A 27032-nucleotide genomic window follows, 5' to 3' on the forward strand; every position below is an offset into this window, starting at 1 on the left:
CAGAGACACACTAGCTGGGAGCAAAATGGCCAGGAAGTTGAGGCTGAAGGCAGCCGCAGAGGCCAGGTCATGAAATCTAAGATGCATTTCATTTCAGTGAGAATCTGGGAAGTTTGCCAAAGAGAAGGGAGCTGAGCCTCAAAAAATCAAAACGAAGATGGGTGGAAGGGAACCAGTATCCTAACTTGGATAAAGTCCAGTCAGTGTAACAGGGTATATATCTGAAGACTTGACAGTGTCCAGGTGAGGCTGGGTGGGACTCAGTGTTCGCGGAGAAGGGCAGGAAAGGTCTTCAACAAAGGCCTTGAACGCCAAGCAAAGCAGATGAACTTTATTTTGAGAGGTTGACCAGAAAACCCTACCCGTGGAGCCGCCCCTGCACACCCCGAGTAGCCTGGCCTCTGTTCACACCGATCACCTTGTCCGACCGCACTATTTCAAAACTTATTATTATCTCGAGTAATGATCTACAATTTTGCCGTATCCACGAGCTTATTCTTCCCCTTGAGTTTTCTTCTGCCGTTCCCGAAAAGAGGTGCTCTCATACTTATCTCTATGTCAAAGGAAAAGCTATGACAAACCCAGCGGCGCAAGCGCCCGAAGCCAGCCGGACGTGACTTTTGGAACGTTCGCTCCGGGTGGGGGCGGAGGGCAGCTGTAGCGGTGGTGGATGGAGTGGACAGGGAGATGTTCCGTCAATGCCTCACGTTCTGCGAACGTTGCTGCCTGGGTTCAGAGCTGGGACGCGGTACTCTTGACCCTGCAATTTCAGCAGTACCCACTGGTTTCAGAAGTTTGCTTAAGCGTCTGAGGGATTTCTTCCGGTCGGTTCTCCATTCAGGCACTTACTTGGCCACCCATTCACCCTCAGGGGTCCTCAGCGCCCTCCCGACAACTAATTAAGTGACGGACGCAGTAGCCAAGGCAACCGCCTGATTGACAGTTATGGTTACCAACCAACTTGCGGAATCTCCCGTGTAGGACCGCCCTGCACGCAGCCGGTGGCCCAATGAAAGAAGTGAAAGCGTCAAAGGGGACGGTAACGGGGTAGCCTAGGTTGTGGCGGTTCCCCGGGAGATTGCGCGCCGGGGCCTAAGGCGTTTTCGGGCAGTCGGACGATGCTATGACGCAGCATCGCGACACCGTTGGCACTGTGAGCGCAACACTGTGGAGGGAGACTTTCGGTCGTGGAGGTGGCGCGGCGTGGAGGCAGGTTGCTATTTGAGGGTGCTCCCTTGGAGCCCTTCACGAGTGGGGGAGGGGCGACGGCCGACAAGCAGTCCCCGTCTGCGCATGCGCTGGCACCTCTGCTGACCCGGCTCGCACGCACGCGCATGCCTGCTGCGCGTGGAGCCGCCGTGATCGGCAGCATTGCGCGTGCGCGCTAAGGAGCCCGCTGAGGAGCGGCGCTGGCGGACGTCGGACGGTCGGCGCGTGACGTCGTGAGAAGCGCTTTAAAGTGCGGGTCGGGCCGGGTTTCTGAGGGTCTGGCCGGGAGTCAGGCGGAGCCTCCGCAGTGGGCTTCTGCGGCATGAGGCGCTGCGGGCGCCCCTGCTCTCCAGGACGTGGAGAAGGTGGTGGAGGTGGAAGCTTCGTTGCTGCGACCACTGCATGACCCGCCGCCCCTGAGGTTCGACCCTGCGCCTGGCCTCTTGACTCCCTCCGCCGGGCCCTCAGGCCTCGCATGGGGGCCTGGCGTTGAAAATCCCCTTTCCTCCGGGGGCCCCGGGGCACATCCCCCGAGAGCCATGCCCGGCCGCCCTGCCCGCCCCGGAGGACCCTAGAGCAGCGTCTTGGGGCCATGGCGGCCGCCAGCGGTTACACAGACCTCCGTGAAAAGCTCAAGTCCATGACGTCCCGGGACAATTATAAGGCGGGCAGCCGAGAGGCAGCGGCCGCCGCGGCCGCTGCTGTGGCCGCGGCCGCCGCGGCCGCCGCTGCCGCCGAGCCTTACCCGGTGTCCGGGGCCAAGCGCAAGTACCAGGAAGACTCAGACCCCGAGCGCAGTGATTACGAGGAGCACCAGCTGCAGAAGGAGGAGGAGGCGCGCAAGGTGAAGAGTGGCATTCGCCAGATGCGCCTCTTTAGCCAGGACGAGTGCTCCAAAATCGAGGCCCGCATCGACGAGGTGGTGTCCCGCGCCGAGAAGGGTCTGTATAACGAACACACGGTGGACCGGGCACCACTACGCAACAAGTACTTCTTCGGCGAGGGCTACACATACGGTGCCCAACTGCAAAAGCGCGGGCCCGGCCAGGAGCGCCTTTACCCGCCGGGCGACGTGGATGAGATCCCCGAGTGGGTACACCAGCTGGTGATCCAGAAGCTGGTGGAGCATCGCGTCATCCCCGAGGGCTTCGTCAACAGCGCCGTCATCAACGACTACCAACCTGGCGGCTGTATTGTGTCTCACGTGGACCCCATCCACATCTTTGAGCGTCCCATCGTGTCTGTGTCCTTCTTTAGCGACTCCGCGCTCTGCTTTGGCTGCAAGTTCCAGTTCAAGCCTATCCGGGTGTCGGAACCTGTGCTTTCCTTGCCGGTGCGCAGGGGGAGCGTGACTGTGCTCAGGTAACCCACCGGGAGGAGGGGGCAGTTCAGCTTCTTTAGCTGCCCTCCCTGACCCAGGAGGCAGTAGCTTCTAGGAGCCCGTGCTTTATCATACAGTTCTGGCCCATTCTGTTTTGCGGGGGTGATGAGGGGCAAAGGGTCTGCGTTTAAAACATGTAGTAGAAAAGCAGGCAGGGAGGGCTGGGGGAACCATCTCGAGGGTAGGTTTGGCATGAAAATTGAAGGCATCTTTCTAGAAGGCTAAGATTTTAGGAGTCTCCGTTTGTGATTTTAGCAAATTACTTTTTAATTCTGGGCCTCTATTTTCAAATTTGTGTTTTAAAAAAATGAGTTGAATTTATTATTTCAATCTTTCCAACTCTGCTGTTCGTGGTTTCCTTAACAGTGTTCATGGACTCAACAGAAAATACAATGGAAGGCCCTTGAGCATGTTTAATTGATACACATTCTCCATTGAACAGAGTTGTGATTGGGCCAAGAATCGAGTGTAACGCACTCTTAAAATTCAGCCCCTGTTGGCTGCAGAAGAGCCCATTGGTGTGTACCTTTTATCAAGACTAAATGAAATAAAATAAAGCTGGTTTCTTTACCTGGAATTTGGTCTTTTGGTTATGTCGGCAGCAGAACCTAGGTTCTTGGCCTTTTTGGGGCCCCACATGCTGCTGAGAATTAGTACCCTGACCCCCAGAGGAGATTGCCTGCTAAAGGAACACTTTTGCTCTTTATATGAGGCAGAACATTTATTTAGGAGCTACCTTCTTCCAACTCTGAAACAAGTAAATCTAGCAAAGTACTTCCATAAATCCCCAAAACCTCTTAGGAGGTCTAGACTCCAGCTGTTCAGAATGGCTTGGTTGACCACCAAAGTCTCCTACAGGATCTGGACACACTGAGCTCTTGTTGTGAGCAGTTTAAGTTCCGAAATGCAGTCAGTGCCATAGCCCATGGTCATGGGGAGAAGCAGCCAGGGTCCCTGGAACCCTCCTAATATCATGAGTAGGTCATCTATCTGAATTGAACAGCCCGAGGCTGCTTTCATATCTGGGATGGCAACAGAGCCTTGTGATATCCAAGGTCCCCTGATGGGGAAGTTCGGGAAGTCAGTGGCAGCAGAAGCAGTATTTGGCCTCCTTATGCGGTAGTTGCCCTTTTCATCATTTGGGCTTTAAAGTTTCTCCGTTGACCTATACCTGGTACTCCTAGATTGATGTCTTAGCAGAGCTCTTTAGGATAGGATTTCCAGGGCAGACCCTCCCAAGTGGCTTGCTGTAGAAGAGTTTGGTGTCTGACTTCACTGAAGGGTAGTAGATGCCAAAAGGACCTCATACAAGAGCCATTTGGTCTATTAATGAGATATTAATATTTCACGTCACAGCCCTCAGGGTTGTCAAGAGGTCTAAAATAGTCAGCTATGTAATGGGGCAATCACAGGAAGCAGTTTGACTTTGAGACTTCCCACCCTTTTTCATATGGGCACCCGTGTATTGAAGAGCAGAGTTTCAAGTTCTTAAAATGCAGGTCTGTTAATGATCAGAAACAGGATTGCATCATCAGGAAAATTTTCTTCATCTTTCCCTTAGAATAGTAAAGCCCTAAAGCTTTCCTAGTCCCTTCCAACTCCTCTTGAATTCTGACTTGGCTATGGAGTTGGTGTGGGAGGCTCAGCCATGTCCTGAAAAGTGCTGCCTCAGGCTTTGAATCCAGCTCTCATTTGCTTTGGGATTTCCTGGGTGTTCTCTGATCTGGGTTTCCCATCTGTAAAATGGGGGTGATGCAAACTTCTAAAGCCTATTAGAATTAAGTGATGATTTTGTGTCCTGGCACGAGGTGGGCACTTAAATGAGTGCTCACTTTCATGCACAACCATTTAATAATTCCCTGCTCTCTCTTTGGAGAAGGGGCTAGGGATGTGGTGGAGCCTAAAACATGGCTTTTCCCTTCATGGAATTCACAGCCCATTGGAGGCTGCAGACAGTTAACATTAAGCCCAGAAAGGTAACTGCAGGAGTGCATTGAGGGAGGCATCCTAACCCACTCTGGAGTGCTGGAACTTGAAGGGTGACTAGGAGGTAACCAAGCAAAGAAGATTTTGGCAGCAGTAGCAGAGAATAGCTATAGGTAAGGGGATGGTGGGGGGCGGGGCATAGGTGTGTAGATGCTGACTTGAGGCAGATGAAGTTCATTATTAGTCCTCACATCCAACCTGGACTTGAAGTAGAGATTCTGGTGAAGCATGTCTTGATAAATAAAGCCCTAGTTCAGAGCTTTTCGATACCAGTACTATTGACGTTTTTGGGTTGGCTAATTCTTTGTTGTATGGGAGCTGTCCTGTGCATTGTTGAGTGTTTAGCAACATCACTGCCAGTAACACCTATGACAACCAAAAATGTCTCCAGACATTGCCAAATGTCCCTTGGGAGGCAAAATCATCCCCAGTTGAGAACCACTACTCCAGAGTTCTGAACACCCCCACTCATTTAAATCTTATAACACCTGCTCACTTAGCACTGTCAGCTTACTCGCTGTGCAGGTGGGTGAATACCTTCCTTGTTAGTAGTGGTTCTTTTCAAATCCTGCTTGAGCTCCTAGTATGTATTCCAGGCCAGAGATGAGGAGCCTGTTGTTCTCTGCATATGGGGAAGGGCTGTAGTGATTCTCATCTGACTCAGACTTCATTTGTTGGTGGCTGTGGTGTCTGTACCTGTCCAGGACAACATGGCAGGAATACAGTTTGATATTTAATAGTTGTTAGCATGGATGTTAGTGTGTGACACAGGTTGACTCAGCAGTGTCCCAATGTGAGCATTTAGAGCAAGGCCTCACAGAACCTTCTGGAGGTACTTTAAACTTCTTTCCAAACCCATTTGTTTTCTTTGTAACCTCACATTGGGCCTGGATGGATCCCCTCTTAATGCTGTTCTCTAGGGAAGTAATATATTTTACCTCCTTTTCCTATCAATTCATACCACCTATCTTCTTCCCGTTCCCTGTAGGGTGAATGGGCAGATTAAAACATATTTAAGTTGGATTAATTGTAATAATTACTTCAAGGCTAATTGCTTAGTTGCTGCTACTTTTTAATCATTGCTATATGGGCAGTGGTTTGGTGGCCAGGTGCCCAGAGACCCAGGCCCTAGCCACCTGTCTGGAAATGACTGTATTGCCCAGCCATAGGATATACAGAGGTGAGCCTGTAACTCCTAGTTAACAATTGATAACTGGGTGGAGTGAGTACCCCTGTCAGTTCTGGGCTAACAGCTGATCTTCAGCTGGTTGAAAGCAAAATTTAGCTTTCTGGCTTAAAATAGTTGGGAAAGTAGGGCAGATAGGTCTGGGCCACATCTCTTGTGTGGAATCTTCTGATTCCATGAGAGGGGGAGGAACCTCAGGATGAAGTCAGGGCAGTGCATTCTCAGGAGGAGCTTTGGGCCAGCAGAGTTGGCTGACCTTGGTTCTGCCAGGCCTGATAAGAAGGCAGAGGGCAACAAAGGAAAGGAAGCTAGCAGGCAAGCCATGGTCTTAATCATGAAGCTCAGAGCAAGCAGAAAATAAACAGGTTATAAAAATTTAAGGGCTGGATGGCCATTTTTACCTGGGCAGTTGGTGTGCAGCCATTGTTTAGGTAGGGTGCTTGCTTTTTAGGGACCTGGGCTCATCTTTGCAGACTTCTTCCATGGGGGTCATTGGTATATCTGTGGCCTTTGCTGAGGCCAGTGAGGTCACCAGGAAACAAATGGGCTTTTCTTTCTACCTCTTATTACCTACCAAAACCCAAAAAACATCTTCCACTCAAAACCCCCCCCCCCCAAAAAAAAAAAATCGATGTAGCATAGACACTAAAACTAAGAGTTTTGGTTGGAGTTCCTGTGTCACCACTTTAGCTGTTTGACCCTGGGGAGGGTACTTAACCTCTTTGGGCCTGAGTTTTCCTCTGCAGAATGGGGCTATTAATATCATAGAGTTGTTACCGAAAATTGAATCTCTTTCACATTACTGAATGCTTGAAGTTTAGGTAAAGTGTCTCAGAAAATGAGTTGCCTTCTCTGCTTAGCTACTAGTGTCTATCTGTATCTTGATGTGTACAGAATTGGGACTCTGAGCAAATAGATAGTGTTCTTTCTAGATTCAGAAAGTCCTAGGACTTCTAATAGTTAGGGCATGTGTCATCTTGGAGGTTTGGGTCTGCTTATAACTTGAGCCTGAGCTCACCATCCAAACCCTGTCTCCAAGTAGCTGGCCTGCTTCCTCCAAAACCTCAGCTTCTCAGTCCTGCAGGCCTATAACTGGTGAGGTAGGCTTGTGGATGCTGCCCATAGCCGGTATCTCTAACCAGAGGGAGGCTGTCACAAGGCTGATACCTTGGTCAATACCTCCATCTCTGGTTCTGTCCTGTGCCAGGTAGGGCACAGAGTAGATGGGAAATGGTGGCCATCTTAGAAAAGTGCATTAACTCAGTCTCTAAGACTGTCCCCTAGAGCAGAGATATATAGTCCCTTGTCATTGAATTTTTAAGATTTTTTATTTAACCTGCATCCTCTGAGGACTGACTTGCCATGATTTCTGTTTTGCACATGTAGAAACTGAGGCTTCAAAGCCGTAGAACAGTTGAGCTCGACACACACATTTATCTACTGTATGCAGAGCTGAGGAAGAACTTTGCAGAGCTTCGTCTTGTAGGGAAGACAGTTTTCACAAAACCGAATGTAGTAGTAAAGAGGCGTGGGTGGATGGTGTGGGAAAAACCCAGCCCTGGGGAGGCGAGAAAAGCTTCTTAGGGAAGGAGACTCAAGAGTTACTGTAAGGCACAGCTAGTGGATGACAGAACCAGGTTCTGTCAGTCTTGATGCTTGGGGCATGTTAGTCACTACCGCAAGGGGAGGGGGGACTCCAGGGGGTTCAGCACAAGCAGGGAGCGGGCAGGTTGATCAGCACAAGGTATTTTCCTCCTTACTCTTCCCTGTGAAAACAAAAGAGCAGGAAGCACTGGAACTTTTCTTCATGCCAAGGGTAAGACTGGATCCAGGGTGTGTTAAATTTCAAGCCGGCTGACTGGGAGTCTCAGTTTCTCTTGTAGCAAGTAGGTTCCTTAGTAGTAAATAACCTGGTCTCTACTGGACATTTTCTGATGAAGTTTAGCCAGACAAGCATCCCTTGGTCAGGACTTTGAGCCTCTTGCTCCCAGAGGAGCCTGATACTTTGAGGAGGTATCCGAAGGCAGTGGTGTCACAGCTGCCAGGAAATTCTAGAAGACTAGTGCCGATGAGCTCTTCTGGTGGGGTCAGTGCCAACAGTCATTTCTGTGGGCCTCTGCAGTTCTACCTTTTCACTAGTTCTTCTGAGGCCTGGGCTCTGTGGCAGGAACCTGGCATGGCTTATTTTTCATTTTAGAACCCTTTGGGGGTGGGGACAGTTAAGATTGACAAACATCTGGATTTGCTCCACAACTGTATTAAGTGTAAGACAGATTCATAACACTTATTAACAGTAGAGAAGGTTGCCTGTATCCAGTACTGTAGATTCAGTCTTAGAAATGTGCCTTGGAGTACCTTTGAGGAATTGGACTTAGCTTTTTGAGGAAATCCTGTGTTTATATGGAGTTGTCTTACAGTCCAGATCTGAATGTGGAGTGTCAAAAGCATAGGAGGAGACCTAGAGATCCTAGCCCTGGAAATAGGGCCCAGGAGGCCTCTGCTGCTGGCAGATTCTTGCAGGGGGAACGTGGATCACATCTCCTTGGCAGGTGCTGAACCCAAAGCTCTGGCTTGCCCCAGGGTGGTCCAGGGCCCTCTGGTTTGTGTCAAGTGTTTAGTAAATGAAGGTGGTGTACCAAGCACCCTGCATTATCTGACAATTCTCAAACAGCCCTGCAGGTAGGACTCCACTGCCCCTTTCCAAAGGTGCCGGCTGTGTAGTGTTAGAACTATAATTCTGCCTGGAAGGGAGGAGGCACTGTCCCCATCTAAAAATTTTTATAGTTATCAGTGGCCACAAAAGAGGGCCTACATTATAAAGCATAAAAAATGAACACCCAGGAACCTACCGTTGTCCATATTATGGATGAAGAAACAGGTTTAGGCCCAGCAAGTGACTTAACTAAGGTTACAAAGCTAGCTGGTAACAAAGCTCAGGTTTGAACCCAGATCTCTTCAACTCCTCAATCCCTGTGTGGCATTTCTCACCATGGGCCTACAGTTATTAATAGGTGTTAAATTTGAGAGAAGGTTCTTTGGTCAGTGCTCAGTTAAAGTCAGCAGTTTCTTTTGCTACAGTAATTTTCAGATCCTTAACATACTAATGCTTTTTTAAACTCCTTAATACTTTCTAACTTAATTTGACTGTAGACATTTGTCCATAGTCTCTTGTGTGACTGATACAGAGAAAACTGAAAAACTCTGGTTTAGGAGCAGCTCTAAGGGGAAATCCCTAAAACAAATGTTCTTTTCTCTACCCCTAGTATGGCATCAAATCAGATTTCCAAATCAGAGGTACTTTCCTCTCAGACTTACTTTTTACTTGCTTTTGCTTCTAGTTCTTGTCCACAGCTGGGGCAGCCTGCTGTGGCCATTTTGAGGAGTCCTCCCCTTGCCCACAGTTTTTCTGACAAGTTAAGCATGTGTCTTTACAGCTGCCCTCAAAAGGGGAGATGATTAGCATCCAGGTCAAGGAAGATTTATGGTCCAGGGATGGTCAAGGGAATCTTGAGCAGGAGGAGAATATTAAGAAGGTGCTCACCTCCTACTAGACCTGTGGCCAAGTATGTTTCTGGCTGTGTAGAACTGCCTTCGCTCAGTGGAGGAACTTGGGATGGGGTACCTCTTGGGTGCCATGCTCCCAATTAGGGTATGCAGTGGGGCTCAGGAAGCTGAGTTTGCTTTTATAGTGTCAAATCAGAAAGATGTTAACTGTGAAGGGAACAGTCATCTATGTTCATTGGTTTGGGAGGATTTTTAAAAATCATGTAACTTGATGAAAATAGATATTTGTGATGGAAATTCTTAAAATATCCCAAACACAGCTGTCTTCAAGATTTCGAATCCCCGCCCCCTAAATGGAGGTTTTTTGAAAGCTTTTTCCCAAGTAGACAAAATCTCATTTTGAACATTTTAGTCTTAGTTCTCTCTGGTGACTCAGTGCTATCAGTGTCTGCCTCGGCTTCCTCTGCAAGCCGAAGGATGAGGGGAAAAGGAGGGAAGGAAGGGTCGGGGTAAAAGGAGGGAAGGAGGAAGAGGAGATGTTCTTTTTTTGTCACCAAGGTCTGGCCTGAGTCACTCCAGCTGCCTCCAAAGCAACTAAAGGTGTACCCTCTTGGAGGCCTTTTAAAAGGAGAGCTCTTATAGTCTGTGCAGGGAGTTTCCTGCTTCGGCTTCTGCCTTCAGGCTCTCCTTTGCCTCATCCCAGGTCTTTCTTGCATGGTTTCTGGGGAGAAGTGTTCTGGAGCTTAACATGTTATTTCCTTTCCATGTGGATCCTTAAACCTCTCAAGGCAGCCATAAGACCTGAATCATATTTTTCTCATTACCCCCCACCCCTTCCCAAGAATTTTGTCCATTCTCCATGCTCACATGTTTTGTTTGTTTTCAGTGGATATGCTGCTGATGAAATCACTCACTGCATACGGCCTCAGGACATCAAGGAGCGCAGAGCAGTCATCATCCTCAGGAAGTAAGTGCCCTGGTACCTGATACCTCCAGGCCTCTTTGAAGATATAAGTATGAGTTTTCTTAGAACTTAGCTGCTCCGTATCAGTAGCATGGCATCTGGAAGCCTGGGAGAGGAAAAAGGCTGTAAGTTCTCTTTTTGATTTGACTTCTGTGAGGATAAAGCTGTTTTATATTTTCTTCATCAGAAAATTAATTTCTGTGGCTATTGAGAGAGTTTAGGGCTGGGTGAAAGCACATGCTCTCAGTGTTATGAGAACAGTATTGAGACAGGATTTGGAGAACACTTTTCTAGACACCTCCCCCACTTTTCCCAACTTCCTTGGTTCTGATTTATCACATATGCTCTTGCTGATTATTTTTAGACTTGCTTTAGCAGCCTGCTTTAAAAATGCCTGGGTTTTCACTTCGGGGAGGAGCAGGGAGTGAGGAGAGGAAAAGAAGGTGGGAGGTTAGGCTATATAGTGTTCAGCAGGTACATAGCTGTGCCTGTCCCTCTTCTCTGGCCAGGAGTCAGGGATGTACAACCAGCTTTGCCAAACTCTTCTTTCTTTCTGCTCATGGGGTGAATGGATTGAGTCAAGCAGACACTGGGTTAAGATAAGCCTACCTTTAAGAATGGAGTCCTGAGAGGCTAAGTGATTGCCTGGGGTTAGATAGACATCAGTGAGCAGAGCAGGACTAGTAGTTAGACCCAGGCTGGAGCAGAATGCCCTATAGCTTGCCATCTTTTTTTTTTTTTTTTTTATAAACTTTATTTTTTTAGAACAGTTTTAGATTTACAGAAAGTTGCAAAGATAGTATTGAGAGTTCCCATGTACCCCACTCCCAGTGTCCGCTATTGTTAACATCTTATATTGGTATGGTATGTTTATTATAACCAAAAATCCAATATTGATCCATAATTATTAAGTAAAGTCCATACTTTATTCAGATTTCCTTATTTTTTTTCCTAATGTACTTTTTTTGTTCCAGGATACCACATTACATTTTGTCGTCATGTCACCATCGAGTCTTCTTGGCTGTAACAGTTTCTCAGACTTGCCTTATTTGTAATAACTTTGGTCAGGTTTTTTTATAGAACATCTCTTAATTGGGCTTTGTCACGTTTTTCTCATGGTTAGACTGGGGTTATAGGTTTTGGTGAGGAAGACCATAGAGGTGTAAAGCATCCTTCTCATGTCATATGTCCAGAGTATAGGACTTATAACTGTTGATGTTGACCTTGATTGCCTGGCTGAGATCAACAGATTTCTGCACTCTAAAGTTAAATTATTTGCCCCTGACCATACTGTCCCCTTAGAGGGAAGTCACTGTGTGCAGTCCATACATAAGGAGTGGGGAGTTAGCTCCACCTCTTTAAGCAGGGAATAATCTACACAAATTATTTGGAATTCTACACAGGAATTGTTTCTTCTCCCCCATTTGTTTGTTTGTTTATTCACTCATTTGCTTATATCAGTATGTACTCATAGATATTTATGCTTAACTTATTTTAGGTTTGGCCATTGGGAGTGCTCTTTAAGTATGTCCTTATTTTCTAACTTGCCATCTTTTTAACTTCAGTCGATAACTTTGGTGTCTTGGCCCTTTGGGCCTTGAACTCCAGAATAATGTGGTGGTGAAGTCTCTTTGGCATGGCTCTGCCACTTTGTCGAGTCAAAACTTTGAGTCTCCGTAGAGTGGAGATGATTCAGACCTGTAGGACAATCCTGTGGTGCAGGCAGAGCAGACTCAGGTCTGCTCAGTGTCGGCGCCCGAGACACAGGTCTGCTTGGCAGCTGGCAGCCTCTTTGCTCTAGCCCAAGAATGTTCTCAGAATTCATCAGAAGAAAGGTTTTTATCTACCTTTCCACCTTTTTTTTTTCCTGTGGTGCCCAGCACAGGCCATATCCCAGAATCTGGAAGTGATAGAGCCTAGCGTGTAAATCCCTTCTGGTCTTTCCTCCCCAGTCATTTCTTCTCAGTAGCGCCTGGCACCTCCAACTGCAGCCACAGATAGGTGGCCTGCTCAGGCCAGGAACCTGGAGAGAGACTCCCAGGGTGATGTAGAACCAGAGCAGCAACTTCGCCTGTGTTCCCTCCAAGCCTCTCAGAATAGGTTACCTCAGGAAAATCTTCACTGGAAATACAAATGGAGGTGGCCATAGCCAGAGTATCAGTTACTCTTCAACTGTTAACTTCCTCTTGAATGGTGTCTCTCATACCTGGCTACCTAGGCTGGCTGAGTTGCATGCTTCTCAGTAAAGGTAGGTGTCTTCACTGTTACCAGTTCCCCCAAGAAGCTTGTTAGCCAACTGGGCCCCTGGCAGTGGTCTGACCTCAGAAAGGCTGTTGTTGGTAACTGAGGCTCTTTGATGTTCTGATTTGAGTGATCCCAGCAGCCAGCCAGTGAATAGGCTGGAGGGCAGACATACAGAGCTTTGGGGTGAGAGGGCTGAAGAGGAGTGGGAGGATGCCAACCAACTTTCTCAAGTACCTGAGGCACAGGCATCTCTGTTGCCTGCAAGATAAAATTCAAGCTGCTTTGTTTGGCTTTGTCTATTCATCCAACCTGATCTCTTCTAGTCCTCACTTATGTATGTTAAAGTACTTGAAATTCTTAGTATGGTCTATGGACTTGTGTCCTAGGCTTTTTCAATAGTGTGGCCTCTGTTGGGAATGCTTTCCTATCTAACATGTTCATCTTCTGATCCCTACCCTACCCCCCAAATGACTCATATACACACACTGAAAGTTCGTTAACCTAGCCATCCTTCAAAACTCAGGTGTTGACTGTTTTGACATGCCAGAAGCATCATATACACCATATACACATCTGTAGCCCTCTTAGTACACCCCTTCCCCCTTTAGACTGTCATAGCCCATATACTTGACATTTTGAATTTCCAAATCTGTCTTCTTTTGGGAAAGAGAGATTCCTGTTCATCCAGGGTTCAGCATGAGGCCTGGCCCAGAGGAGGACAATTAGGCTGAGGAGGAGAAGCTTCAGAGTAGCTGTAGGGTCTTGTCTTGATAAAAGACAGGCTCGTTACCAGATAAAAAGGGGAGCATCCTGGCCTAGACACTGCCTTGATATCAGGGATATGGCCTTGGTGTGTACCTGGCTGGCTTGATGTCTTCTGGTGAAGTCATGTCCAGATAGGTGGAATTTGGGCATTGAGCTGGCCCTGCTTCTCATAGGCAGAGGAGTAAAGCTAGTTTGTCTTCTCAGGATTAGATAGGCTGCTGAGAGAGGGCCTGGGGGCTCTGTCACCAGCTCAGGTCAGTCAGGGCAATGGCCTCATGAAAATTGGGTTGGCAGCTGCAGAGTTCTTTGTGGTTCAACAAAATGTGGCTCCTTGGAATGTGGATGATGCTGAGTCCTCATGAGTGTGGTGCCATCACTTCTCACAGGGAAGATGGGCTGGGAGTGACCTGAGAGTTTCTGTAGGAGTGGATCCTTGGGATACAGCTTAGGTACAGCTTAGTGTAATAATCTTTTGAGGGGCGCTAGTAAATGGCTGAGTGAGGCCTACAACCTGGGTCTCCTGATACTAGGTCTTGTGGTCCCTTGGTGGATGGCACAGTGGCTACCCCAATCCCTGCTTCTGCCCCACTGTATCATTGGTGTGGATGCTGAGTTTAAGAAGCAAACTTATATGCAGATAGGCTTTCTTGTCTCTATTGTGCAAGTAGAAAGCTGATTAGTGAGAATGTTTTGAGTGGCAAGAGAGCTACTCTACAGAGAGTGGAGTGAGGCAGTAGCTGCAGGCCGGTTAGCTCCTTAGCATTCCCAAAATTCCCTAAATGTCAGTTTCCAGCCCACCCAGGGCAAGCTGCCCAACATGCATCTTTATTAAACACTGGTACTTCTTTTAGGGAAACTGGACCTAACCTTTTTAAAGCTGTGGTTAATGTTTTAAATCACTGGTTAGAGAATGAAGGGGCAGTCTGAATTCTGGGGTATAGTAATTCGTCAGAGCCGAGTGCGGGGTGATCCTTTTTTTTCCACAGTTTCCTAATGTGCAACCTGCTGACAGACCATGTGAGCTGCCCCATGCCAAGCACCTACTAGGTGCTAGGCACTGAGTAGAGTGCTGCATACACATTAATCCTCAGTGTGTGAACTCTGTTTGGAAAAGAGCACAGGTAGGCAGTGAGCTGCCTTAGGTGATCTAGTTTGGAATGATCTTTGAGCAGAGCTTCCTTACTTGGAAACATTAAGCATCTACCATGTGCAAACCGCACAAGGCAGGCATGTGGGAAACTTAGCTCCTTAAGTGCTTGGTATGTGGTAGGTGGGCAGTTTGCATGCCCATGCAACACAAGCAGAGTGAGCACTGTCGTAGAAGGACAGAGTATTTTCTGGGGCCCAGCAAAAGAGAGAGAGACAGAGACAGAGACAGAGACAGAGAGAGAGAGAGAGAGAGAGAGAGAGTGTGTGTGTGTGTGTGTGTGTGTGTGTGTGTGTGTGTGTGTATCCAACTTAAAGAGTGGGGGGGTGTTTAAATTAGGCTTGGCAAATCTGGCTTCTGAACTAGACACTGCTTGCTGGGCAGAAATGGTAAGCTCAAAGACTGGAAGGCAAGAAATACAGAGGACCTCTGTAGGTGAGGGGTGATCAGGGAAGGAGACCTAGGATCAAAACTTGATCATTAGGAAAATGGCTTCTGACTCCTTGGATCCTTCTAGTTGGTGGCCCAGGCATCCAGTCTCTTAGCCTTCAGGAGGCCCCCAGGGCTGCACCAGGTCTGCGTGTAAGACTTTATTCTTGCAAAGTTGCCGCCCAAGTTAACTAGACAAAGTGGCTCAGCAGTGTAAATACACTTCTTGGTCAAGTGGTGCTCAGCTCAGAGTAGGCTGAAGCTGAGAAAAGCAGGTAGAGATTGATTTGCCAAGTATTAACCAAGGCTGATGTGAGCTAGACTCTGCTAGCTCTAGGAATGTGGTAGTATGGTCTCTTCTCATTCCCTTTGTCTTTTTGAGAAAGGCAGACATTTAGTACCTCACTGAGGACTGGCCAAGGAAGGCTTTCCAGAGAAGTGCCATCTGAAGGTAGTCAAGGATATATGGGCTTCAGGCATACACAGAAGAGGCTTAGGGGCAAAGATAGTTCAGGCAGAAGAGATGCTCTTTACAGAGGCTTGGAGTCTGGAAATCTGTTCTGGAACATAGTAGAGATGGAGTGGAGCAATTGAAACAATCTCAGCTCATCAGAAAAGACTGTGCTGTGCCAAAGAAATCTAGAGGGCATTGCAGAGCCATTGAGGGCGAAAGATTTATATGAGAGAGATTGTAGGAGGCTGAAATGAATGGCTTATCAGGACATTCAGGCCAGAAGGCCTCAGGGGTCAGGGGGAGACCTTCCCTGAAAGCAGAGCAGCTCAGATGTGAGACCATGTGTGCCAATGAGCTGAGGGTAGGTGAGAAAGAAGGGTATGCTCTGGGGTTCATCCCTCAGATGGATGGGGAGGAGTGGCCAACTCTTGGTTTCCTTGACCCTGACCAGGCCTGAGACATACCCCCACCAAGACTCCTGCCATTGATTCTATCTTCATGATTCTTGTCTCCTGTGCTAAGAGTGAGGCCACTTTTGTTGTTCACTGGTCCAGTGGGTGTCCACATGCATACACCCTATCCATATGGCAGCCTGACTAGCCTATTGTGTCCACAGCTGACCAGTGAATCCAAGGGGACAGTGAGACTACCAGGGGATGTGACTGGCTTGAGCTCCTGGCCTGACTTTGTCCTTTTCTTGCTCAATACAAGTCAGTTACCTGAGCCCTATGTTCTCACTTGTGAATTGGGACAATCATGCTGGGGATGGTTCAACTCCAGAATGCCGAATGTGCTTTTCCTAGCCCCTTCCTTACCACACCTCCCCTCTGATTTTGCTGGATCAGGCTAGGAGCTGAGGAAGGCTGTGCTCAGATGATGCACAGTGAGCAGAGGCACCTGGAACAAGAAGAAAGAGATACCAGGAGGTGTGTTGTTTAGTGGCTCAGGTTGGGGAAAGCAGGCTTGGTATCTGGCCTCTGAGTTCCTGGAAGATGATATCTAGACCTTTCCAGGCCTGAACTAGGGGGATCCCTGGGCGCTTGTGGTGTGCTGTTGTCTGACTGGCATCCATGGAACCCTGGCTCTTGGAGCTCTGGGTTGTGCACTTGTGTATGACATGGTGGTAACCAGGCTGAATGATTTAGAAAGACTCCCCTTATCGCCTGGGTATCTTTCAGGCTGTATATAGGGGGAGGTCTTCTGGAAACTCAGGACTGTGCTTGGGGTACCCTCTCTTTGGGTAATACCCTCACATGGCTTTTAGACTCTTCTGACCATAGTAGGCTTCTACACCTGTCTCAGAATTAGCTTGTGGGGAATAGGCAGGAGTTGGAGAAGAGGTTATGTTGGAGGGAGGTCGGTGGAAAATGGGGAAGTGGGTAGTACGAGGAGGGGGTAGATACTGTTGAAGGAGAGACAGTGGTGCAGGTCTGGGATTTGTGGAATCTGATACTTAGAGGTGCTAAAACTTAGGCCTAGGGGCCCAGGTCACTTGATAGATAAGAAAGTGCTCAGATATGCCTGCCATACTGCTTCTTGCTTCCTTACTCCTTTGGGAAAGCCAGACTTTGTAGCACAAGAGTGCTTGGTGAAGGTGGAGCCAGAAGTTGGGGGAAGTGGTGGCATCAGGGCCTGAAGTGCAAGCTGATTCACCATCTCCCAGAAATGGTGGTACCTGGACAACTCTCTGCTCTGCTGCAGTGAAGCAAGCCCACCTGGGCTTCAGGGACCGTCATCAGGTCATAACTATGTGACAGACCAGTGACTTGGTCTCTGATTTAGCCTTGCTTTTCACCCCCAGTGGATATAGTCCTACCCAGCAGTTTTCCAAGAAAACCTGGGACAGAATCAACTCCTTCCCTTGCCCTCACCACACATGGTGGTAATGCGTTACATTAATGCTGGCTCATCCTCTTTTTTTTCTGGCTTCCCCTATACCTAGGCCCAATCCCTGCTTTCCCCAGCAGGTTGACCTTTCCAGGTATGGTAGTCTGCCTCATTTCCCATGCCTGGGGTACCTTGCCGTGACCCCTGCATGCTAACTCAGATTTATAACACAGGTCTTTGTTCCTGTTGCCAGTTGAAGAGTCCCAGGCCCAGACCTTACTCCTAAAACTGGGCTTTCTTACTCCAGATTTGTGACTGTGTACACTGAACCCTTAAGGGCCTGGCCTGCTCCTGGGGAGTTCACTGCCTTTAAGAGGGGCATGTTCTGGAGTTAAGCTGCTGGTGGACTCTAGGGTTGGGATCTGGCTCTAGCTTGGCTTCCTACAGCTTAGTGGTGTTTTGAAAGTAGAAGGAGGAGCTTCTCCAGCTGTTCTGAGATGTACTTGTAACAGCCCCAGGGGGTGTGTAGGAAGGCCTTTGCGGCCCCAGAACTTATGCTGTTCCCGAAGTGGGTAGAGGAGGCTGGGATTCTGGTAGGGCCACCTCTGATCACCACTCCTTTGAGGGTGGCCCGTTGATGGCAACAGCTATCGTGTGGGAAGAATACCCTTCCCTCATTTAGGCAGGTAGAGAGCAGCGGAGCCCCTCCATGTCCCTGGCCTATCTGTTCAGTCTCAGCTTGTCCTACCTTTCTCCCCAGCCTCTTCAGGAGTCCTAGACCCATAGTAAGGGGCTACCACCACTGCCTCTCAGCTGCCCAGGCAGGCTGCACCAAAGAGTAAGCAGCTTAGGAAGGGCGAGGCCACACCAGGTTTGGCCTGTGTCAGCTGTGCCTGCGTGGCAGGATGTGCTTATGTTTTCCAGCCCCAGAGGTGTGTGGGTCAGGCTCTCCTTTTGGTGGCTCTGTTGTTCTCTTGCCATCTGTCATTCACCCAAGGAAACAACTCCAGGGTGCTAGGCTCTGTCCACCAAGAGCTTTGGGCACAAAGGGGCTTTCCTGCCCAGAGTATGTGCTCCCTGGCACCTGTGGGTTCTTAGTGTAGGACTTAGCTCCATGGTGCCAGAAGGGGACATTCCATCATGAGGTTTTAGACCCTTAGAGTCCTCAAAATCAAGCTTAATCGCTGATTTCTCATTTAGTCTGATCTTTGCCACACCTGGACCTCTCAGCAAGGGATAGAAGGCCTGACTGACAAGGAAGAGCTTGTGGCTCAGGTGATTCTAATTCCCACTCTTGTGTCTAGGTGTTGCCCAGCATCACCTCTTCCTGGTGCCCCCGCTTCAAGAGTCCTTGAAGGAGGCAACTTGTCTTTGGTTTCTAGACCCTCAGAACTGAAAGAGGCCTTTGAGACAATCACATTTCTTTCTCCTTTGCTTAGATGGGGAAACTGAGGCCCAGAGAAGGATGGTGACTAGCCTAGACTCTGAGTGGTAGCTTTAGGGCTGGATCTTCTCTTGCTGCTAGGTCCTGCTTCCCTGAATCTGGAGTCCCTAGAGTAGAGGCTGAGACTGGTGGGCCAGTCAGCGCAGCTGTGCTCCTCTGGCCTCTGTGGCCAAAACAAAGGGGCAGGAACCAGTTGCCCTGCCTGCCCACCAGTTTGGGCCTGAGAGCTTCAGAACGTTAGTTCCCAGCTAGAAGGCACCCCCTGTTGGCCTCAGGAGAAAGACCCCTGCCCAGGTTCAGAGTCCTCTGGCTTCTGCCTGTCATGGTTGGAGTCTCACCTAGGCTTAAACCTTTCTCCCATGACTTACAGGGCACGTGACTTATTATCTTTCTGACCTGGTTTTCCCCATCTGTTTACAGCAGGCTAGCTAGTAGGGGTATGGGGAGCTATGAGGACTGGACACAGTTATTAACTAAGAACACCAGGTGGCCTAGGGCAAGGAAGCTCTCTGATGTCCTGCCATTCTCTTCCCCTCAGAGTTCTTATGAGCATGTCCTTTGAATACTGCCCTAATCACAGCACTTGCTTCCTCAGAAACAAGTTACTACTTTGTACCCAGCAGCCAGTGGGAAAGGTGCCTCAGAGCCTTGTGCCAACTATGCCCCCATCAATCCACATTCTTGGCTTCTCTCCTGCCCCTTGGTGTACTCGCCTGACTTGCCAGCCTTCTTTGTACCATACAAAGAACTTCAGGCTTCTTCGAGGTTCCCCTGGCTTGGCTTTATAAAGGACTCAGATCATTGCCCTGGGTACCTTTCTGCCCAGCTTCTCCATTCCCTCTTCCCTGTCCATGCTTGCATGTTCTTCCTTCATGAGGCAGTATATTCCTCGAAACTCTACTGTTGGTAGGTGGGGACTTTGCCTTCAAATGCCCTCAGCTTGGTCAGTATCCTGGAACAAGCAGAAACTGCCAGGTGGCCATGTTGGAACCAGAGCCAAGTGCATGAATGTGGAGTTGGGCCTGGGCTATCCTTCTGGCCCTGCCACAGCCTCAGCATGCCTGTGTAAGGAAGTAGGGAAGCTCTTAACTCTGTTCCCCTCCAGCCCTCCACAGGCCTGGGCCAGGGGAACCCTCTTATCTAGGTAGTGTAGGCAAGGGTGAAGTTGTCTGTTGGAGTATACTGGTACCAACCAGTGGGCCCTCAAGTCCTCTGGCAGGTAGAGTAAATAACCCTGGAGAACCTGTGGGCCTGAAGTGGTACTGACTTGTCCAGCTGAAAGAGTACCCTGGTATCTTTTCCCCTGGGGCAGCAGATCTCTATCATGGAAGTCTTCAAACAGAACTATTCTTGTTCCCTGCTTCTAAGCCTGACTTTAAGAAGGAGTGTCTTTGGAATTCAACCAGACCAACTTTAGTTGAACCCCAAGGAGACTGAGGCGCAGAGCAGAGCTGCTGGCCTCCTCACTCAGCTTGGCTGGAGAGAAAATTGGTCTGATAGAGTCCCTATCCCCACCAGAGGCTGATTGGTGATCCCATGCCTGTTTCCTTTGCAGGACAAGATTAGATGCACCCCGATTGGAAACAAAGTCCCTGAGCAGCTCCGTGTTACCACCCAGCTATGCTTCTGATCGCCTATCAGGAAACAACAGGGACCCTACTCTGAAACCTAAACGTTCCCACCGCAAAGCAGACCCTGATGCTGCTCACAGGTACTTAGCTTAGGACTCTCAACAAAGACTAGCAAAGCAGCCCCATGGCCTAGCTGCAGTGTGAGAGTGGTGGGGGAAGCCTGGGGTAGGTCATTAGGAGCTTGGCATTGCCCACATTTCTAAAGCCTTCTGTCTAGTTCTCCTGGGTTGATAACATTGGTGGCATTCACACTTTATTCCTAATCGATTACCTATATCCCCAGAGAGAAGAGGTTGGGTGAGACTGACAGGTGGGAACGCTTCATGGCCTGCCCATGATTTCCTTTTTTCAGTCCACCTAGACAAATGCTCTTGTGGGTTATACTTAAATGTTAGGAGGGACGTTCAGGGCTTGAAAGATAGTGAACTAGGGACCCATTTCAGAAGGGAAGGTTTCTGAGGAAGTACAGTTTCCGCTAAGACTAGAAGGATGAGGAAGACCTATTGGAACGGCAATCTAGGCAAGAGGTACTATGTGGGCTGAAACACTGAGGCAGGAAGAATTTGGTGGATTCAGGGGCGAGTGGAGTTGGTGAGCAGAAGAGGGGGTGGGCAGGGAGAGAAAGTGGGAGTAGAGAGGAGGATTGAGAAGTAGAGGGAAAGGGCAGGATTGCAGGGTCTTGAGGCTATAATAGGGAAGGTCTCTTTCCGTCTGGCAGCCTTAACAGTGTCTTGAGGCACTAGACTCAGAGCCAAGCAGACCCCACACTGTACTTAGTAATGTCTCAAATACTAGGAGTGGCCACTGGCTCTTAATGGGCAAAGTCTACATTGCCTGCCTGTGCTTTTGCCAGTACCACCCCTGTGGAGGGCTACTGAGCTGGAGTGAGCGCCATCCTGTAGATGAGGGTCAGAGCCAGGCACAGAACTGGGAGGCCCCTTGGCCAGCCTCTCTTGGTAACCCCCTTTCCCCATAGGCCTCGGATCCTGGAGATGGACAAAGAAGAGAACCGGCGCTCAGTGCTGCTGCCCACACACCGGCGGCGGGGGAGCTTCAGCTCTGAGAACTACTGGCGCAAGTCCTACGAGTCAGGGGAGGACTGCTCAGAAGCTGCAGGCAGCCCTGCCCGAAAGGTGAAGATGCGGAGGCACTGAGGCCCTCCTCATCATCCCGGGAACTCCAGTTAATCCTCACATAGCTGCCCCTTTTGTTTCGTTTTGAGGAGTTTTGTTTCTTTTTTTGATCCCTGTATTTTTTTTCTTGGTTCGTTGCCTGGTAAGGCTGAAGAACAGAATTGGCTAGGACCTGGTTCTCATGTTCTTGATTTTCCTCTTGAACAGAAAGACTGACAGAAGCTCACGCTGGAGTGGCCAGTAGAGGCATGGGGGGCAACCATCCTCAAGTGGGGCTGTGTTAGGCTGGTTTTATTTAAAAGCAACAAAATATTTTGGTTAAGAAAATTCTTGTTTTGCTTTAACTGTAAATCCTCTCAATGTTGTAAATGTAGTTCAGTCTCCTGCCCCTCCCTGCCATGTCTATGCTCGATTGAGGTCTCCTGGACCTTGTTCGCTCCACAGGGGTCCTGCTGTCCTCCCACCTCTCTCTCACCTGCTCTCCAGGCCCGGAAACTCATGAAAACAGCAAACACCCTCTTCTTCTGTGGCAGAGTCATTCCGGATGACTGGGCAGGGGCTTAAACAGTGCTAGCCCCCGAGAGCTATTGGCTGCGCCCTGGGCTTCTTCCACGCCCACTGGCCTCCTCTACCCATGGGTCGCTGGCTGCAGTTGTCCTGACCTCTCTTGCCAAGAACACACCTCTTTGCTGGGTTGCTCCTTTCAGGCATATGCGTGATTGTATGAAACAAGACTTGCCACGTTGGGGCAGTTTTAAGAATTGTTTCTAGCTAGAGGGACAGATGTCCTTCCAAGTCTAGCATTTGGGGTATGGAAAATTGTTGTGGTGTGTGGTAGGGTTTTTGTTTTGGGTTTTTATTTTTCCTTTGGTCTCTTTGCTTTCCCCTTCCCTTTCCTTTTTCCAACATTGGCCAGTTTGGGCCTTCTCTCCATGTCATCCCCATAGGAAGGTGCCTGCCCCCTGTCTGCCTGCAGCATGCAGCCAAGGCCAGCGCTCAGGCCTGCAGACTGGGTGCCTCTTCTGCCTCAGAGGAGTGGGAGCTGGGGAAGAGGTTTTTTAAAAAAAATAGCAGTGAAAGGGAAAAAAAGTGAAGTCTGCGGCAGTTTTCCCCTTACTCAGATCCTTGAAGGCTGCAAGATTTTCCTATCCAGATTCATTAGAAATGTTTCCTTGCCAGCCAGAGCCAAGACCTAGGCCTGCTAAGAGCAGAGGCTCTCCCAGTCCCCAGGCTGCCACCACCCCATGAGGACCTTGTTTTACAGAGGCCTAGGCCTGAGGCTGCAGAAATCTGAGGCAGCCACCATCAAGAAGGCCCTCTCAGGGGCCAGAACTCCTTTGCCAGCGTGGATTCCTCAAGTTGGGACTGCATAACTAAAGCAGTTGCAGTTTTTTTTTTTTTTTTTACAGCTTTTTTCCCAAAAATGATTTGTAGTTGTGTGTGCAGCACTTTGCCCTGATATGTGTGCTCTACAATAAAAACCAAATCTAATATATTTTGAAACAGTTGTCTGATGTTATCATAAGAGAGGGCTTGCCTTTGGTGCTTCCTTAAACCCTTTATTTTCTCAAACCTTAATCCCTTTTATTTCTCAACGGGGGTTGGGGGTGGGCAGAGCTCATTGCTCACCAGGGCCCTAGAGATGATCAGTTGCTTACACAGGCTGAGGGCTGAAGGTGGACTTGCCTTCTGCCTACTGCCTTCTCTCCCGCTCCCATGAGGATGGATTTCATAACCCATGTGTCCAGGTGCTAAGGGCACCATGGGCCCACAGGAGCCAGGACCATACCCTGCTGAGTTCTAGAAGCATCTCAGGGTGATCAGAGAGGCTTATTCCAGTGAAGGAAGGACAGCATGAGCAAAGGCAGGGGAGAGCCCAGACTTTGTAAGATGTGCAAGTGGTTTCGCACATTAAATTTTTGAGGTCTTAACTATATATGCCAGCCAAGCCTACAGTGTGGCCCTACTAGTGAGCAAAACACTTCTGGTCCCTGTTTTCAAGATGCATACTGTAGGGTTATGGCATATGGATACAGGCATGAGGCAGACATTCTGGGATGGACTGGGATTGAGGACCAGAGGGTTTTAGTCCCTCCATGGCTTGGGCCTGGTTCCAGTTTCTGGTCAAGGGCTTTGGTCTAAACTCCCCTTCATTCACTTTCAGTCACTCAGAGCCAGGCTGCTTAGCCAAATTTTTGCTGTGGAGATCTGGCAAGCCACTTAACTGCGCATTTAACAGGAGAGAGTCCAGAGGGACTAAGTGACCGCCAGGTCACAGCAAATCAGTGACAGGATATACAGAAAGGGCTAGAGCCTCCATATGGTCTGGCTAGACTGAACTGTGGATGCCTCAGAGAGCAGACATTAGAACTGAGAGGAAAAGTGACTTGCCAAAGATCATCCAGACTACATGGTAGAGGTGGATACCTACCATTCTATGCCTGGGTCCCTGACTCTGGGAGCATGGAATGGAGCTTACATGAAAAGCTGGGAAGCTGGGAGTGACTCTCTTCTATAGCTGTCACGAAGCCAGACCTGCATTATTCCTAGGCCCTAGGTTAAAGAGGCTCTTTGCCCTGCGGGATCGAGAGACAGGAGAGGCTAGAGGAAGTGGCTCCAGCCCTAGCAGGTCCTGCTGTCATTGGCTTTGATCTCCATGGTATCCCATTTCTGGAACTATGATAATCCTCTTACAAGTCCCTAAGCCTTTAGAGGCCTTAAGGAAATGGGAGTGGGGGTCCCCGTACCTGATGGCTCCCTGAATCTGACTGTTCTCAGCCATCTGGGGCACCAGCTGTTTTAGCCAAGTGCTGACCTCCATCAATCTCTGCCCCTAGCCCAGTCTTGCACACAGTAGGTGCATCTGGCACCAGTACTGCCCACCTGGGGAGTCCATTCCCATTCTTCCAACCTTGTTGTGTGGTGGGGGAAACAGGTCCAACATCATATTCATTCAAAAAAATATTTGAGTGTCCTATTGTGTGCCAAGCTCTGTGTTGGGTGCTGAGGATATAAGACAGACTTGGAATATGTCATATACACTCATAAAGTTATTATAAATTGTACTGATAGAAAAGATGTGTAGCACATAAATCACAAATAATAAAATGTAAAATACTCTTATAAATTCTGTATAGCTGGTTATTTCTCACAGAATTTTTTCTGAATTCTTGTATTTCTGGCTTATCTGTGGTTGTGATTCAACCACGATATGGCAAATGAACTTGCATTCCATTAACTCATATTAGTTTCTTATGGCCGCAGTAACAAATTACCACAGACTTGGTGGCTTAAAACAGAAATGAGCTTTCTCACAGGTTTGGAGGTCAGAAATCCAAAATTGCTATCACTGGACTGAAATCATGGTGTTGGCAGGGCCATGCTTCTTCCAGAGGCTCTAGCCCTTGCCTCTAACAGCTTCTGGTGGCTGTTGACATTCCTGGACTTGTGTCCACATGGCCTTCTATGTATACCAAATCTCCCTCTGCCTTGCTCTCATTAGGACACTTTTGTGATTGGATTTAGGACCAAGCTGGATAATCAAAAATAATCTCCTATGTAAAGATCTTTAATCATTTGCAAGGTAAAAAAAAATATACAAATGTTTGTGTGTAGTGCCAGATGGGTGCTAGAGTAATTGGGGGGATCACTTCATGGATTGTATAAATATCTTAACTCTTTTAAACTTAAAAAAAAAAAAAAAAGGAAATTTATAAGTTCCACAGATTAGGAACCAATTTATTGTTACTAACTCTGATACATGACCTATTGATTTCTCATCATTGAACAAATTGTTGGATTGAAATGTCTCGGCCTCAACACTACTTTTAGATTTAATCTGCATCATTAATATTTTCTCCATCTAAATCTAGACCTGTGCTGTTCAATTCAGAAACCACTAGACAACTCGAAATGTGGCTACTTTCAATTGAGATGTGCTTTAAGTATAAAATACACACCAGAATTTGAAGAGTTAGTATGAAAAAAAGAATGTAAAATATTAGTTACTTTATATTGATTACGTGTTAAAATAATATTTTGGACATACTGGGTTAAATAAAATATGCATTTTAATTAATTTCACCTGCTTCGAATTTATTGTTTTAAATCTGGCTACTCAAGAATTAAAATTAAATGTGGCTTGTATTATATTTCTATTGGATGGCACTGGTCTAGAAAATCAACAAAAAATCAAGCCTGATTTGTGTATGCTAATTTTCATGGTATAAACTTTCCCGTCATGGCTGATTTCAGGCTAGTAGTAATGCAATGTAACTGGAGTGGTGAAGAGATGTGCAGAAGCATACCATTATAGTGTTTCCATCATACAGCTATAATAGATGTAATTAAAGCACAGACAGTAGTAAAATATAGTAACAGGAAGCGCTTAGTTTTGAACATTACCTTTATTTTTAATATAATTTAAATTTAATTTTTAATAATGGCTGTGTTTCAAAAAACTGACTTGCAAAAATTCTTAAAATTTGAGTTGGTTCTTGTGAGTGGCTTTCCATGAAGAGCAGAGGACATGATCAGACTTAGAATCCTTCAAGATGCTGTGTCAAGGACAGTCAACCTCAATAAGGGAGCCACTACACTGGAAAGAGATTAAGGGGCTCCAAACTGGGGCTTGGGGCCCAGGTTGGGTGGGATTGGAGCCATTACTGGGCATTGTGAACTGGGGTTCTCCAGTTAGGTTTCAGGGCACTTATTGGTGCAGTTCTCCCCTCTTCCCACAGTGGGGCAGCAGAGTCTGAGCAACAGTACTTCACAGTGGGGCAGAGGACAGCTGTCCTTTGGTTTGGATGGGGAGCTGAAGCCCAGAGGCAAGAATTCAGGTTCCCCACTGCTTCTGCCCTGCTCAGCCAGGGCCCCCAGGGTTAGCAGAGGGGCCACAGCTCACTGGGGCTTTATACCCTTAAGACTGCACATACCAGTGCCCTCTGCCTTAGGCGTCTCCTGCTGAAAGCCACCTTCTTTGTCTTCCACCCAGCCACCTCAGGGCTGCCACTGTGCTCCCCAGACCCTGGCTTTCCTCAGCACAGCTCAAAGTGTACGGTGTGGTCCCAGTGCTTCCACTCCAAACTGGGAGACTATGACCTAACTCCCACCCTCTCCTGGACTCTCATAGTGAGTGAAGCCCTTTACAAATTGTTCCATTAAATTGTTGGCACAATTTCTAATACCTCATTTTGAGGCTTGGGTTCAAATCCTAACCCTGCCACATACTAGCCTTGTGACTTTAGACAAATAACTTTATTTCTTGACCTCAGTTTCTTCCTTTGTTAAATGGGCATAGGATTAAAGGAATGATTATAGTGCCTGGCACAGACCAAGTGCTCAGTGCCATTAAGTGGTAGCAATTAATATTCACCCCCATTTTGCAGATGAGTAAACTGAGGACCAGAAAGATGAAGTGGCAGAGGCAGGATTAGAATTCGGGACCACAGAGGAATGAAGCACAGAACCCCACCTTCTAATAGGCCTGTGACAATGCCCACCTGCTCAGCCTCTGGAGCCTCAAACCTGACACTCTCTGCTAGAGGCAGGTATACCTGAATCCCCAGGTCCTGTAGCCTAGCATGAACAGAGGAAAGCATAGCACAGGATACCAGCTCAAGGTGTCAGGAGTGTGCAGGTGGGACACTTGCACTCAGAGATGAAACACTAGGCTGGAGGTCCAGAGACCCAGGTATTATCCCCCCATGTGACCTTGGGCAGGTCACTT

At 48.2% G+C, this 27032-nt stretch overlaps 1 protein-coding gene across 1 annotated transcript; it reads left to right on the forward strand.

Annotated features, from left to right (window-relative positions):
• The first annotated feature begins 1016 nt into the window (after positions 1 to 1016).
• On the forward strand, positions 1017 to 25382 carry ALKBH5 (alkB homolog 5, RNA demethylase). Its single transcript, XM_016145200.2, has 4 exons — positions 1017 to 2571; positions 10153 to 10233; positions 20096 to 20251; positions 21148 to 25382. Exons 1-4 carry the CDS (start codon positions 1802 to 1804, stop codon positions 21323 to 21325), a joined length of 1185 nt encoding a protein of 394 aa, XP_016000686.1. The 5' UTR covers positions 1017 to 1801; the 3' UTR covers positions 21326 to 25382.
• The last annotated feature ends 1650 nt before the right edge of the window (positions 25383 to 27032 follow it).

The sequence above is a fragment of the Rousettus aegyptiacus genome, unplaced genomic scaffold (genome assembly GCF_014176215.1).
Source record: "Rousettus aegyptiacus isolate mRouAeg1 unplaced genomic scaffold, mRouAeg1.p scaffold_m13_p_6, whole genome shotgun sequence".
Classification (NCBI taxonomy): Eukaryota; Metazoa; Chordata; class Mammalia; order Chiroptera; family Pteropodidae; genus Rousettus; species Rousettus aegyptiacus.

Excerpts from the sequence above, each read along its gene's own strand:
- ALKBH5 (XM_016145200.2), top strand. The coding sequence starts at position 1,802 with ATGGCGGCCGCCAGCGGTTACACAGACCTCCGTGAAAAGCTCAAGTCC. Across the intron at positions 2,572-10,152 it reads GGGAGCGTGACTGTGCTCAG|TGGATATGCTGCTGATGAAA; the intron begins GTAACCCACCGG and ends GTTTGTTTTCAG. Across the intron at positions 10,234-20,095 it reads GCAGTCATCATCCTCAGGAA|GACAAGATTAGATGCACCCC; the intron begins GTAAGTGCCCTG and ends TTTCCTTTGCAG.